At 38.2% G+C, this 13,299-nt stretch overlaps 1 protein-coding gene across 1 annotated transcript in view; it reads left to right on the forward strand.

Moving 5' to 3' along the window:
- Nucleotides 1-798: 798 nt before the first annotated feature.
- Nucleotides 799-13,299, forward strand: part of LOC117487904 (phospholipid-transporting ATPase ABCA1-like) — a 129,215-nt gene continuing 116,714 nt past the window's right edge. Inside the window, exons 1-5 of the mRNA XM_034136666.1 lie at nucleotides 799-904; nucleotides 8,267-8,396; nucleotides 11,831-11,924; nucleotides 12,281-12,422; nucleotides 12,501-12,628. Of these exons, the coding sequence (XP_033992557.1) occupies nucleotides 8,331-8,396; nucleotides 11,831-11,924; nucleotides 12,281-12,422; nucleotides 12,501-12,628 (430 nt within the window). The 5' untranslated portion in view covers nucleotides 799-904; nucleotides 8,267-8,330. The remainder of the gene's footprint in view (nucleotides 905-8,266; nucleotides 8,397-11,830; nucleotides 11,925-12,280; nucleotides 12,423-12,500; nucleotides 12,629-13,299) is intronic.

Below are 13,299 nucleotides of genomic sequence, written 5' to 3' on the forward strand. Positions count from 1 at the left end.
ATCCCAACAGAGCCGGCCAGCTAACCAATCAGAGCAGACTGGGCTCTGGTTTCAGACAGAGGGTGAAAAGAGGTGCTCCAGCACAACCTGAGCCTTTTTGAACATTAAAGCATGGAAACATGTCACAGCAGAAGAACAAAATGCTAATATGAACCTGAACATTGTCACTAGCACTTGTCCTATGTAATGACAATAAAGTTGAATCTGAATCTCAATATGAACATTGGCATTAAATTAGGGCTCCTTTTAACAGCTTGGTAAATAAAATGTCAGAATATTGTAAAAAACGTCTATCCCAGTTTCTCAAAGACCTTTAAATGTCTTTAATATGATGTAGGCATCCAGGCACAACAAGTACTTTTAAGATTAGCTGGCTATCAAAAATATTTTCATTTTTATTAGAATTGTGGAAGAATGTTGCAAATATGTCTTTCAGTGAATAAATTGACATCCCATTTTGGCTCTGACCTCTTTAACTGACACTTCACTAACTAAGAAAAATAATGTGCTTTAAGTCTAATTAGCTCATGATTAATTTAAGCTGAGACAACAGGTGACTACATTTCAAAGTTCACGGCGACAGAACCCACAGGACAATTGTGCGCGAAGCATGAATACAGAAACATGTAAAGTGATGTAGGCCGACGCTCCAAGAGTCAGACTGGAAGTGTGTCCTGCAGGGCGAAGCTTCAGGGAGCATCTCCTCCACCAGTGTGCTACCTGCTGCCGCGTCACTGTGGCTACAGTCACCACGACACGCAGGTCGTTTGCATACTTTATGACTCCAGGTGAAAGAGGATAGAGGCAGGGAGTGTGTGAGAGAAAGAGAAGGAGATGTGTGTGTTTAACTGCTCGTCTTCAGGCCCTGAGATGTTCTGATGGGTGAGGAGCTAACAGCTCAGAGGTAGGTTGTTTCTGTTTTCTACAGCAGGACACATGTTATGTTAGCTTCCTGTTGTTGTTGTTTAGCTCGCTCTGGACTCCTGAGGCTCGCTGTGTGTCTCCTTCCATTCCTCTCTGCCTGCCTGTCTGTCTGTAACGGATCAAATGGAGAGCTTTGAAAAGTGCTTATCTTATTTCAGACCATTTCATAAACTCATCTCCAGGCTGACAGCTGTTCAAAATCAAATAAGAAAAGCTGAGAAGGAAATGAAGGATTTGTTCTTAAATGCTATTCTGTCTATAGTTCACTTCATGTGAAATTTCAAACGTTTTACGGCTTGTTTGCTGAGTCACAAGGGGACTTTAGCCCGCTACATGATAATGATTTACTGAGCCTGATGTAAGCAGTAGTAAACATGCAGTGACACATGTTGTTCCTCTGTATGTGCAAAATACTGTCTTCTTGAATGACATGTCCTCATGATTTATTAAGAGCTAAGGTCATGCAGTGTTTTTCTTTACCATTTTCATTTGTTTTTAATGAATGAGTAATTAGCTGCTCAAATTGATAGACAGGAAGCGCAGTCACTAAGTAGAAATGAGGTATATTACTTTTCTAAAACCAATTACCTGCAATATTATTTTTGACAGACTCTTATATCTCTCTGATTAAATGGGAGACAAAGGGTTAAACTAATGACAGAAGCTAACAACAATCAGTTGTATTAGCAGTGCTAATTGTAGATACAGGTGCAAATAGTCACTGAATTTACCAACACTTTGAGTTTTCTTGAATTGAAGTTTAAGTATTTGGTTACTAATCCAGTTTGAAGAGGAATATTGCATTTGGCAACATTTCATATGGGAAGATGTAACATTTTATTAGCTCAGAAAATAAACTGTTAACTGAGTTCAAGCTGGCTAAAATCCGGTACATTTGTCTCTCTAATCCTTTTTCGTGTTGGTATCAGACTTCAAACAATTACTTTAGCATAATCTGCTGTACCCCCGGGGCAAAACAATATTTAAATCGGGAACAATAGAGCAAAATGTGTTTTGTAGCATTAAATCGCTACAATTTATAATCATTGTAATCTTTGTGTGCTCTCCCATGAGGAAGTCACCATCGAGCAAAGGTCTGCAGAGACTCATTATTCCTGTCTGATGTCAGGTCATTAGGTTTTTATCGTGTGTCATATTGTGTAAGCAGACAGGCCATATTGCTTATATGTAAAAAGCATACTGTATCATGAACAAGGCTGAGCCTTTAGGGACTCAACACTCGCAGTAAATTCAGTGTAAGGGCGTGAGCCAATAGAGGGCTGCAGGAATGACTGTAAACCCTGACATGACTCAGCATTATGAGTCCTAAAACCCTGACATGACTTGGCATTATGAGTCCTAAAACCCTGACATGACTCAGCATTATGAGTCCTAAAACCCTGACATGACTCAGCATTATGAGTCCTAAAACCCTAATATGAGTTAGCTTTATGAGTCCTAAAACTGTGTCATGACCAGTGGCGACTGGTCATTAGGGGCAGGTGGGGCACAGCCCCACCTAGTGTCAGCAGAAAGTATTACAAATAATGATTACAAAAATGCAAAAAAAAAAAAAAAAAAATATATAAAATATATTTTAAGATCATGTTTAATCATCTGATTCGTCTGTACATTGCTGTTTTAGTCTGTGTTCTTCTAATTAATGTGTCTACAGTCACAGTGTGTGCCTATTGAGCTGTTTAGAGCCATGTGGGACAAAACCTGATTATGCCCCTTCCTCTCGCTGTGAAGTCAACGGTGACTGTAAAAACTTCACTGCGCATGCTCAGAGTATTTTGTAATGAAATGTGTGTGGCAAAAAAATAATGACCAGAGGGGCATGGAGCTACCATCCCCACCATACGTCATCTCAAATCATTCAGAGCTGATTGGCTGTAAGTACGTGTGCCGCGAAAAGTGTGCTGTGTGAAGAGGAGACGAGAGAGCTGCAGTGGCGCGTCCTAAAACCAGGAAGTAAGCACAAAAAAAGCAATGAGATTTCTCCAGAGGATTTTAGAAAATAGCTCGAAATAAGATCTGTGGGAAACGTACCTGTTAGATAAATGCACGTTTTGATTAGCCGGATAACATCCACATGTCTACCCTACTTATATAATTTTTTTATCATAAATCTATGGATTAGATTTATGATAGACTTTTGAAACTACAAGAACATAAGGAGGACTTTTACAAAAAAGTAATAGAAATGTTTGTCCAGAAGGATAGGAAAATGGACTTCATCTTCAAGTCAAGGTAAGACCGCCATTTTATTGAAAATGGGATCTTACTAAGAGAGAACAATTCAATATTTAAATGATAAAATGACATTTTTTGGGTATCCTTTTGTTGAACTGTCTGTTTAAAATTAATCGAAGCATCAGACAAAAAAAGCTTTTGAAAATAATATTATATTTTGGTTTAGGTCAAAATATAATATTTGTAAACCTGAAGAGTCAGTGCCAGTGCCTCACCAGCCATGAACCTCACTGCACGTCACTGCAGAAGCTTATATATAGACATCTACGTTTTTTGTGCCCCACCACTTTTGTACATATAAAAACGCCACTGGTCATGACCCGTAATTTCAAATCCTAAAACAGTGATATGACTCAAAATTGTATCACTTCCTTTTCTCTCGCCTGGAGGTCAATGGTTTTCTGAATATGTTTTAAAAAATAAATAAAAGTATCTTTATATAAATGTCATGATATTAGATTGTAGCAATGAATGGGATTAGGAAGCATTGAGACTGAGTTACTTCCCCAGTGTTAAAGACTGGAGAAATTATCTTACTGTATGCTACATTACCTTCACCCACCATTGTGAGTTCAATAGAAAAAAGGAACTGTTATCGTTGTTCAAAGCAACACATTTAATGCTATGGTCCAACTTCAGCCAGAGCTACAGGTATTGTTTCTTTTGTATTATACACAATATTTCAGAAATAGCTCAGTCCTCTTAATGTCTTTTTATTAGAGTGTTTAATCAGTTCACCTTATTGTTTCACAAAGAGCTAACGCAGCACGATCAGGGAACATGCTGCTGATTAAATTGTTCAGCAATTAAATCAGCAGCATGATCAGGGAAAAATACTCCATTGTAATAAGTTGGTTAGAAGATGAAAGAAAAAGGAAGTGGAACTGCAGCCATTTTGGCCTTAAGAGGGCTGTATTGGCCCTCATGCTGCTGACAAATATCTGTACTCTTGTACGCTGAAATAATGCACTTTGCTTTCCCTGGTCACCAAACAATTCCCATGCTTCAGCACTTATATTAGGGCTGTGCGATTATGGCAAAAATCATAATCACGATTATTTGGGTCAATAATTGATATCACGATTATTAAATACGATTATTCATTGATTTTGAAAAAATCCATTTATTGAACTTTAAAACAAATACAAATAATAATTTGAACAGTAACTTTTTAACTGTTGATTACCCTGAACGTATAATTCAACTGAAAAACCAATACAAAAATAAATAAAATAAATTATACATTTAAATAAATAATATCAAAATAATAAATACCAATAAACAAGATCAACAAATATTTTGGAGCGCACTTCCCCAAGCTACTAAACATATATAAATACAAATAAATGAGACCAAAATAAATTAGATCAAATATGTTGCAGTGCACTGTCACAACCTAGCAAAGCAAAATAATTGTTTTTTTCGATTATGTTGTTTTCGTAATTGTGGCAGGCCAAAATCGTAATTGCGATTAAAATACGATTAATTGCACAGCCCTAACTTATATCCTCTCAATATTTAGCTTTTTGGTATCAAGACACTATCTCGATAATACTGAGAAAGCTGATTCCAGCCTGATGTCAACACTTTTGTGAAAAACAAGTTTTATAAAGTGGCGAAAAGAACCTGTTTTGATTATTCACCTAGTTGTAGATTAAAACTTTGATTTGGAAAACACTCTCCACAGTGTTTGTTCTCTAGAGAACTGTGTTCATGGTGTTTGGTAACAGCGCGGCTGCAATGCAAATCACAATCAGCCCCTCTCTTGTTGCTTGTTATCTCCTCTTTAGATGTGGAATTGAAAAAGAGTCCTTGAGCTAGGCTTTTCCACAGAACTCGCCCACACACATATTTCTCAGATAAAAACATTTCTTGACGTATGGGTGGAGTATATTCTGGGAGATGTTGTTTACCCTTCATGCTCGACATTTTTCAGAGTGGAGGTGGTTCCGAGCTGTCCTTCTCTGCACGTTACATGTTTCAAAAGATGAGGCTTGAAAGCTGTGCACGGCAATGTAGCACACACTCAATTATACACGCGTCTGATGGAGTCGAGCGTTCGAGCGTGTAGAAGGCCTCTTTGTAAAGCCCATTTTCCCCTTGTACAACTCCATAACAACCATCTCCGTCCAGAAGTCTTGAGAGCCGTGAATAGTGGAGAGAGTACTACAAGAAAAACTTGTGCAGGAGCTATTATTATAACACATTCAACCTATAGCATGTATTCACAGCAGAGGATTCAAAGCAGTATGACTAAACAGCATTATGATATTTGTATTGCTTTAAAACCAAAAAAGTGTATTCGGGAAAATCTATACTTGCCATTATAGTAACATGAACTACTTATCTTATTGATTTAACTGTTGCGTTTAGACAAATATGTCACTAACATTTTTCCAGAATAAAGAACAGGGTTTTCTCTAGGTCTTGGGCATTGCACATAGACTGCAGTGTTTGTAAGTCCGATATCACAGATCTGCTAACCTCGCTAACCTAGTAATATTGGAAAGAATCCTTACATCACGTTGTTAAAATAAGCCAATAAAACGTATATTATATAATTTATAATCCCCTAACGTCAACAAGCCCTCCTGTCCCAGCACACAGTGGTTTAAAATGCTCTTAATATAAGAGTAATACTTTTGGGCGTAGTTATGTTTGTGACATAGATCGTCAAACAGATGTACAGTAAGGATAGTGAGAGACCTAGTTTCATCTAAAAAATATTCTCTTATAGATATTTAAATTGTCTTGAGCGTCTATTAAAGCGCTTATTTTTCAGTTTGTAAGTGCAGTTAGCTCAACTTTCCCATGACAGTAAATAAAGCATCCATGGAGAAGCAGTAAATAATGTAAAGACACAGAGGGGAGATGTGCAGGAAGAGGAAATGGAGCGGTAAAAGGTGGCACATTTGTCAGGACGGCCCTGGGGCTAAAAAGCTCATCTGAGACCCCCCCCGCACACACACACACACACACACACACACACACACACACACACACACACACACACACACACACACACACACACGTGTGTTTAAACATAGCTAGGTAACACACCTTTATATTAACAATTATTACTTTGTCTTGTTTTGAACATTTAAACAACCTCCTTGCATTTGTATGTTGTCAGTCGTACTATTGGAGTATCATTTAGCATGTTTATATTTAAATGGCTGCTGTACAAATAGGCAAAACAATTTGTTTTACAACATACATGCATTACATTTTGTTACATACATTTTTATGATATTTAACCTGTAATTTTTAAAAATGTATCCCTTTTTTGTGACAGTTGCTCCATTTCACAATAAAAAATTGAAAAAAATGTATTTAAAAATCGAAAGTTAAAGGAAAAGTGTGAAATTGTATGAATCAAAACTGAATAGAATAAAAATATTGTTGATAAATATAGGAAGTTAAGTGAAAAATGTGTTCTACAATATATGCAGTGGTGTATTGGTATTAAAGAAGAAAGGAATGCTGAAGGGCACAGTTTGAGTGTTTAGCTGCTCATGGTCCAGTGTGATTTAAGTATAAACCATTTTTGTGTTTTCTAATGATTTAGAAACCCATTTTCAAAAAATACCCGTGCATGCATGACTCTAAAAATATAATTTAGCAGAGACATTTGAAATACACTTACAGTTAACAACATATATAATACATTACCATGTTTATTTGCATAATATATAGTGTGGCTCGTTTTCTGAAGGTAATAACATACCATATAATAAATATATCCTGTTAATGGAAAGTAGAAGGACACTCAGAGAGCAGACCTCGGCCAAGGCTGTGTGCATTCGTGGGAATAGATGTGTGTGTTCTGGCAGATAAACAAACACATTGCACAACATAACCTCCTTGTCATAAGTAATAACCATTGCTGCAGTTATTCCTATTGCGTTTACACTCTTACTATCACAAGTTTTTCCGCAGCATTCACTTTCACGTGTTTACTCACGTCACTTGAATTAGACACACTGGCGAGATATCAACAACCAACAAAGTTAACATTTTGCCAAGATTTAATTGTAATGCACGTATCAATAATGATGCTGAATTAACATCATACCAATACAGATTGGAAAAGCCATGAATTAACGCTTTTCCAAGTGGGTCTGCAGGCTAAACAGAATAGGATCTGGTTTCAGACAGAGGGTGAACAAGGTGCTGCAGCACAGGAAGTATGCGAAAAATAACTAGCTTTCTGAACATTAAAGCATGAAGACATGTCACAGTAGAGGCACTAAATACTAATATCAACTTGAACATGAGCAGAATAGGGCCCCTTTAACTTTACATGTAATCGAGCTGCGCGAATAACTCTTTGCGTCCGATGTGAACTCACCATTTAACCAAACTAACCCCTAACTATCTGAATTATTATTTTAGCTTTTAGAAAATGCACTTTTATGGTCTATTTTTTGTCTTTTGTTATACTACGTTGTCTAAAGTTGCATGAATCTGATGAACACATCAATGATTACAACCATAGTGGGTAATTCACAGAGAGAGAGAGGACACTTCATCTCTTGAAACTCGCTAAGACTCAGTAACGCAGTAATGAACAGAGCTCACTAACTGTATTCAGAGTCAGTTTTTAATAAAGGTCATACTTGATGTAGCAGTGTAAAAGTGCCACAGCAGATCTATTTGTTTATTGTCTGTGTAATCAGTGCTCAGTGGCTTATAAAATCTGCAATAAAGATTTTACAACTATCTCTGGTCCATATGAACAGTGAGGTCTGTCTTTTGCTTTACTCTATCACCACAAAAAGGCTGATTAATTAAAAGAGGATGTGTAGTGCGTGACGCCCCTTTAAGAGGAAAATTATATATATTTAGTTTTTGGCCTAATAATGTAATATGCAGTACATTAAGTAAAACAAGCAAGCGCTCTTTAATAGGTGCACACAGGGAGCGTGCGCATGAGCCTCGCTGAGTGGAGGTGATAATAATTCTTGGAACAGGTGCTGCACCGAGAGCCCCGAGGCCCAGGGAAGTGAATGATTAGTGGCACTCCCCCAAGATGCATTGCTCCTTCTGTATTAAAAAACCAAACTCTGCCTTTTATTCCCTGCAGGGTTTATTAAGTGGGCCAGTTGCCATAGCGACGCTTTGGCAGGATATTGCCAGGATAAGCTGTAATGGGTCTCCTGACGCAGTTCACTCTGCTGCTGTGGAAGAACTTCACTCTGCGGAAGAGACAAAAGGTACGCTCTGCAAATCAATGTGTGTGTGTGTGTATTGATATATAAATATATATATGTCTGCTCAGTGTGGTCAGTGTTATCAAGTTATTCATGAGTGCAGGGATTTACTACAAAACAGCCTCCTATAGCAGTAAGCTGCCTTCAGAGAACAATCTCTCCTTAATGCACACCAATTCCACGTGTCACCTTCAATTTGAGCAGATCTGTCTCTGCTGCACATTATGTCACATGGCCTGACTTCCTGCTCCAACAGAGCCAGTGTGGACTAATAGAAGGAATAGGGAGGGATGACAGATGTTGAAACGCTTTGTTTGAAGGGCAAACACTGTCTCCTCTTACAAACTCCATGGCACTGCCACAACTCAGAAATGTTTGCTGAATGTGCAGAGTTTACAAAAATCATAGCAGACAATTAAAAGATTATTCAACTGACACTGATGGTGCAAACTTCAACTCTGTTGCATTGTTGGAGAAGCCTGTGACATAAGATTTTCAACGACATAATTACTCTGTAGCTATGTCAGTTTGACAATAAAGAACCTTGAACCTTGAACTCACTTTCTGTTCAGCTTTCATCATTTAAACTTGTTTAGTGCATATGTTGCTCCAACAACTTAAATGGCTAACATGCAAACTGTTAATTCAATTGTCTTGAAGTGCTTCAAGGATTCCTATCATATCAAATTTGCACCTGTGATTTTTACACAGTTGTGAGTGACACTTGTGTATACCTCACACACAAACTGACACTGACAGTGCAAACATCAACTATCCCACCACTAAACTTCAGATAAACTTTTTCTTACCATCATTTTCACTGCTTTCAGTGCTCTTGCTTCACCAGCTTTATGTGCATACAAAAGTCAATCTGACTGCCTTCCACTGTGTTAAGTGCTTTAACTGTATTTATATTTATAATATTTCAGGTTTACAATATCTGCAGCCTAAGCAAGCACTTACACATTTTAGTTATGCACACTTAGCCTCTTATAGTTCAGGTTAGCGTCTCATCTTTGGATTATTTGGGACTTTTTTTATTTAAGCATCAGAAAACTTAGTAAATGCTTCAAATGAAAAAGTATTTAAATATAAGAAGTTAAGGTTAAAAGTGTGCATTCAAAAGATTAACTAATAACATACAATATATAATTAAGACATTCAAATAAGAAGTTAAAGTAAGTCTGCAATAAAATATAATGAAATAATTATGTAAGCATAAGAAGTTGAAATCAAAATGTGCAATAAAAGATGACAATAAGAATGAAAATATTAATATAAACAAAGGAAGTTGGAGTATAAATGTATACAACATGCTGTATATAATTGTAGATAATATCATGGATTTTCTAAAACACTTTTAAACTATGTCAATTTACTTTTAAAGCTTAAACATTAATACTAGCAGTGCCTTTTTATGAATGCAAGCCTATGCAAACGTCATTGATGGAAAGAGAAAACTTTGCAAATGATATCCTAACTCTGCTTTTGAGCTCAAGTCTCCCATAATCCATTGCTGGTGATACACAATATGGTGATATATATGGCTTTATTGCAATCTTTGCCCCCCCACTCACGCTGGACATGAGGTCCCATGCTGGGGAAGATGTGTCACTGCTGCATTTCAACAAGTTGTCGCTGAGTCTCGTTATGTGTGTGTCTGCTACAAAGAGCTGCAGTGTGTGTTTGATTTACAGCAGGAGCATCCGCCCACTGGCAGCGAACAAAAGACACCTTCACAACAAAATCTGCTTTCATCAAAGTTTCTAGGAAGGACTCAGTGCAAAGTCTTTTGCTATTTCAGAACTTTGTATCTGGGAAATATTCTCCTTGTTAATTTGATCAACTAGCAGAAGGAACAGGGAGACTATGTGAGAGGACAGTGGAGTTAATGTGCTCTGAATGTAGAATATTTGGACGACGTCGACATGAAATATCGGTATTAGACAAAACCAGTGGGAGTTACAAGGACAATGGAGCTTGTGGAGGGCTTGTGGAGGTTAATGACCAATTATATGAATGCCTCAGCAGGCATTTTAAGATTTTATAACAGGCATGAAACTGATTTTATGGTCCAGTATTTCACATAATTTCATAGGAGGAGATTATCTATTCATAAAGGAAGCTTGTGTCCGATGGCAGACGCCTGGGGAGGCAGTCTGAGAAAGTCCCCATGATCGCTGTGTTCCCTCTCCATGCCTTTCCCATGGAATACATTATGATAATTCACCCTCAGCAGAACTACATATCCTCACACACACGAACACGCACACGCACACGCACGCACACGCACGCACACACACACACACACACACACACACACACACACACACACACACACACACACACACACACACACACACACACACACACACTGCAGGGAATTAAAGGACTTGCAATTTGAAATTCTCTATCTGCTTTCTTTGAAATAGTTGAAAAGTAATTTTTTGCAGTTGGAATGCAATGACACCATTTTAATACTAAGGCTTAATGCACGTTAAACTGAATAAAATCCCTCTTGTGCTGCAGTAACTGTAATTTATAACGTTGCCATGGAGCTGTAGTATTTTAAGCCATACGTGTTATTGTATTTTCTCACCTCCTCTTTAATTATGAAGACAGTGTAGCTGCTTCCTGCTGGACAGGACGGCGCAGGGGATTGTAGAGAGCGTGCACGAGGAGACGGTCAGCCCAGGTTAGCGTGCTTGACTTGTAGGGAGGTGTCGGGGGGGCATAAAAGTCTGAAAGGTTACAAAAAGTGAAGGCAGGAGTAGCTGCAGCTTTGTCCTCCTGCTAGATATTTTCTCCCACTGAATTATGAAATGTACAATTGCTAGTTTGCCCTCGACTCTTGCATAAAGAAACTGTTTCCACAGTGACGGATAAGTAGTCCAGTGAACCTGGAATACCTGATTCAAATAAATGCTTAACCCTCCCAACTCTTGGTGCTTTGTCTCCAGAGCATCCATCAAAGCTGCAGGATTTCAACAAAGAGGTCATTAAATTGTGCTTTCTCTTCACACATTTCCCCTGAGGAGGAAATACAAAGCTACCATGTCACATGCTGCCTAAAGGTGTGGAAGTGGTTGTGTTAAAGTGAAGAAGAGGTGCTATGTGCTCTTCATCCGGGAGAAGATTAGATGTGATAGCTTCTGCTGCCGGAGACACTGACAGTTTCTCAATCAATCCAGGAAGAGCTGGAGTAAAAACATATAGAATAGAGCTTGTGCAGCAAAATCTCATGGATACACAGCGTCTAACACTCATGGTCCAATCTCCTTTGCTTTGACTTTATCAGTGTTTGTCACGCTGCTGCATGATGTCGCATTTTTAGGAATATACAATGCAAATGCTGTGAGCCATGATATGTTCCACTCATGTATTCCATAAACAAATTATGAAAATAAGAGCGCTTTTCTCTATTCTCATGCATGCAGGTGCGTCTGGTGGTGGAAGTGATCTGGCCTCTTTTCCTCTTCTTCATCCTGGTTGGGGTGCGCTCCACCAACAAGCCTGTGTTTAAAGGACAATGTAAGTATGCAAAACCTCTTAGTTGGGATGTGTGCTTGCATAATAACTCAAAGCTAATGCTTGTATTACTATGTTATTACTAATGACTTTGCAAATTGATGTGATTCATAATATTCAAGGGATTGATACATTTTTAATCATAATTTTCTTTTGAGGGGATCTGTACAAATAAAATATGTGTCTAAGTCTGTACAAAAACAATTTCTCTGCAGCTTCACATAACTACTTCAAAATGATATTGAAACACATCATTAGCCTTTAACAAATACTGGGCATATTGGAATATTGCACTAGTCCATATTGTGAATTTGTGATATTCAGGAGAATATAATAATACAAACCATGTCTTCCTGCAGGTCACTACCCAAACAAAGCCATGCCCTCGGCCGGCGTGCTGCCCTGGCTGCAGGGGATGATGTGCAACATCAACAACCCCTGTCTGAACTCCCCCACCCCGGGGGAGACACCGGGACAAGTCAACAACTTCAACAACTCCATGTACGCACAAGCTGCACATGAGGAGCAAACAGAATATGATGGTTGTTGTTTCTGATCAGTTTCTGGTGTTTTATGCAGAGTTGCTGGGATGTTAGTGGAGCTGCAGACGCTGGTGGTGAACAGATCTATTCTCAGCAAGGCTCTGCTGCTGGCAGACGACCTGGAGCAGTGGGACTCCGTCCTGTCCCAGACCAACGCTGCCAAGGGTAAGAACACCAAGGTCTTAATGTAGAGACCTTACAATGGCACTCTATATGAAAAAAACTAGGTTAGAGTATAAGTCATAATCAGAGACAGGTTTATTCCCATATGGGATTCACATACAGTACAGGGATGTGCTTTGGTGTGCATAATGCATACATAGACACAGAAAGAGAAAATAAATGGTAAAATATGACAAAATAAATGGAAAACAATTGTGTGCAGTATTGGGTTCGAAAGTGGATAGCTGTGCAGATTTATAAAGAGGTAGCTTTGACGAGAAATGTGCAAAGTATATTAAAATGAACAAGTATTTTAAATCACTTCCGCCACAAATGGAAATACAATGGTGACTGAGCCTTTAACCCACTGATGAAAGGACTTACATTTGCAGTAGGCATACAGGACACAGGAGTTGTTTAAAGGAAATGGGTTTTTTATTTGTACCAATTAAAAACAAGAATCATAGGCCTATAAAAGAGGTCATCAGAAAAAAACACTAAGAAATATAACAGCGATTAAACAGGTGTTGACTGAACAAACCGACCTGCCAGAATGACGCAAAATGGAATATGTATAGTGGCTAAGCCAAACCAAGTAGAAGAAAATAGGTAGTTAAGAGGAACAGAATACAAAAGGATTGGAAGCACATGGTTTGTCCCAAATTGGATCGAGT

The sequence above is a fragment of the Trematomus bernacchii genome, unplaced genomic scaffold (assembly GCF_902827165.1).
Source record: "Trematomus bernacchii unplaced genomic scaffold, fTreBer1.1, whole genome shotgun sequence".
NCBI lineage: Eukaryota > Metazoa > Chordata > Actinopteri > Perciformes > Nototheniidae > Trematomus > Trematomus bernacchii.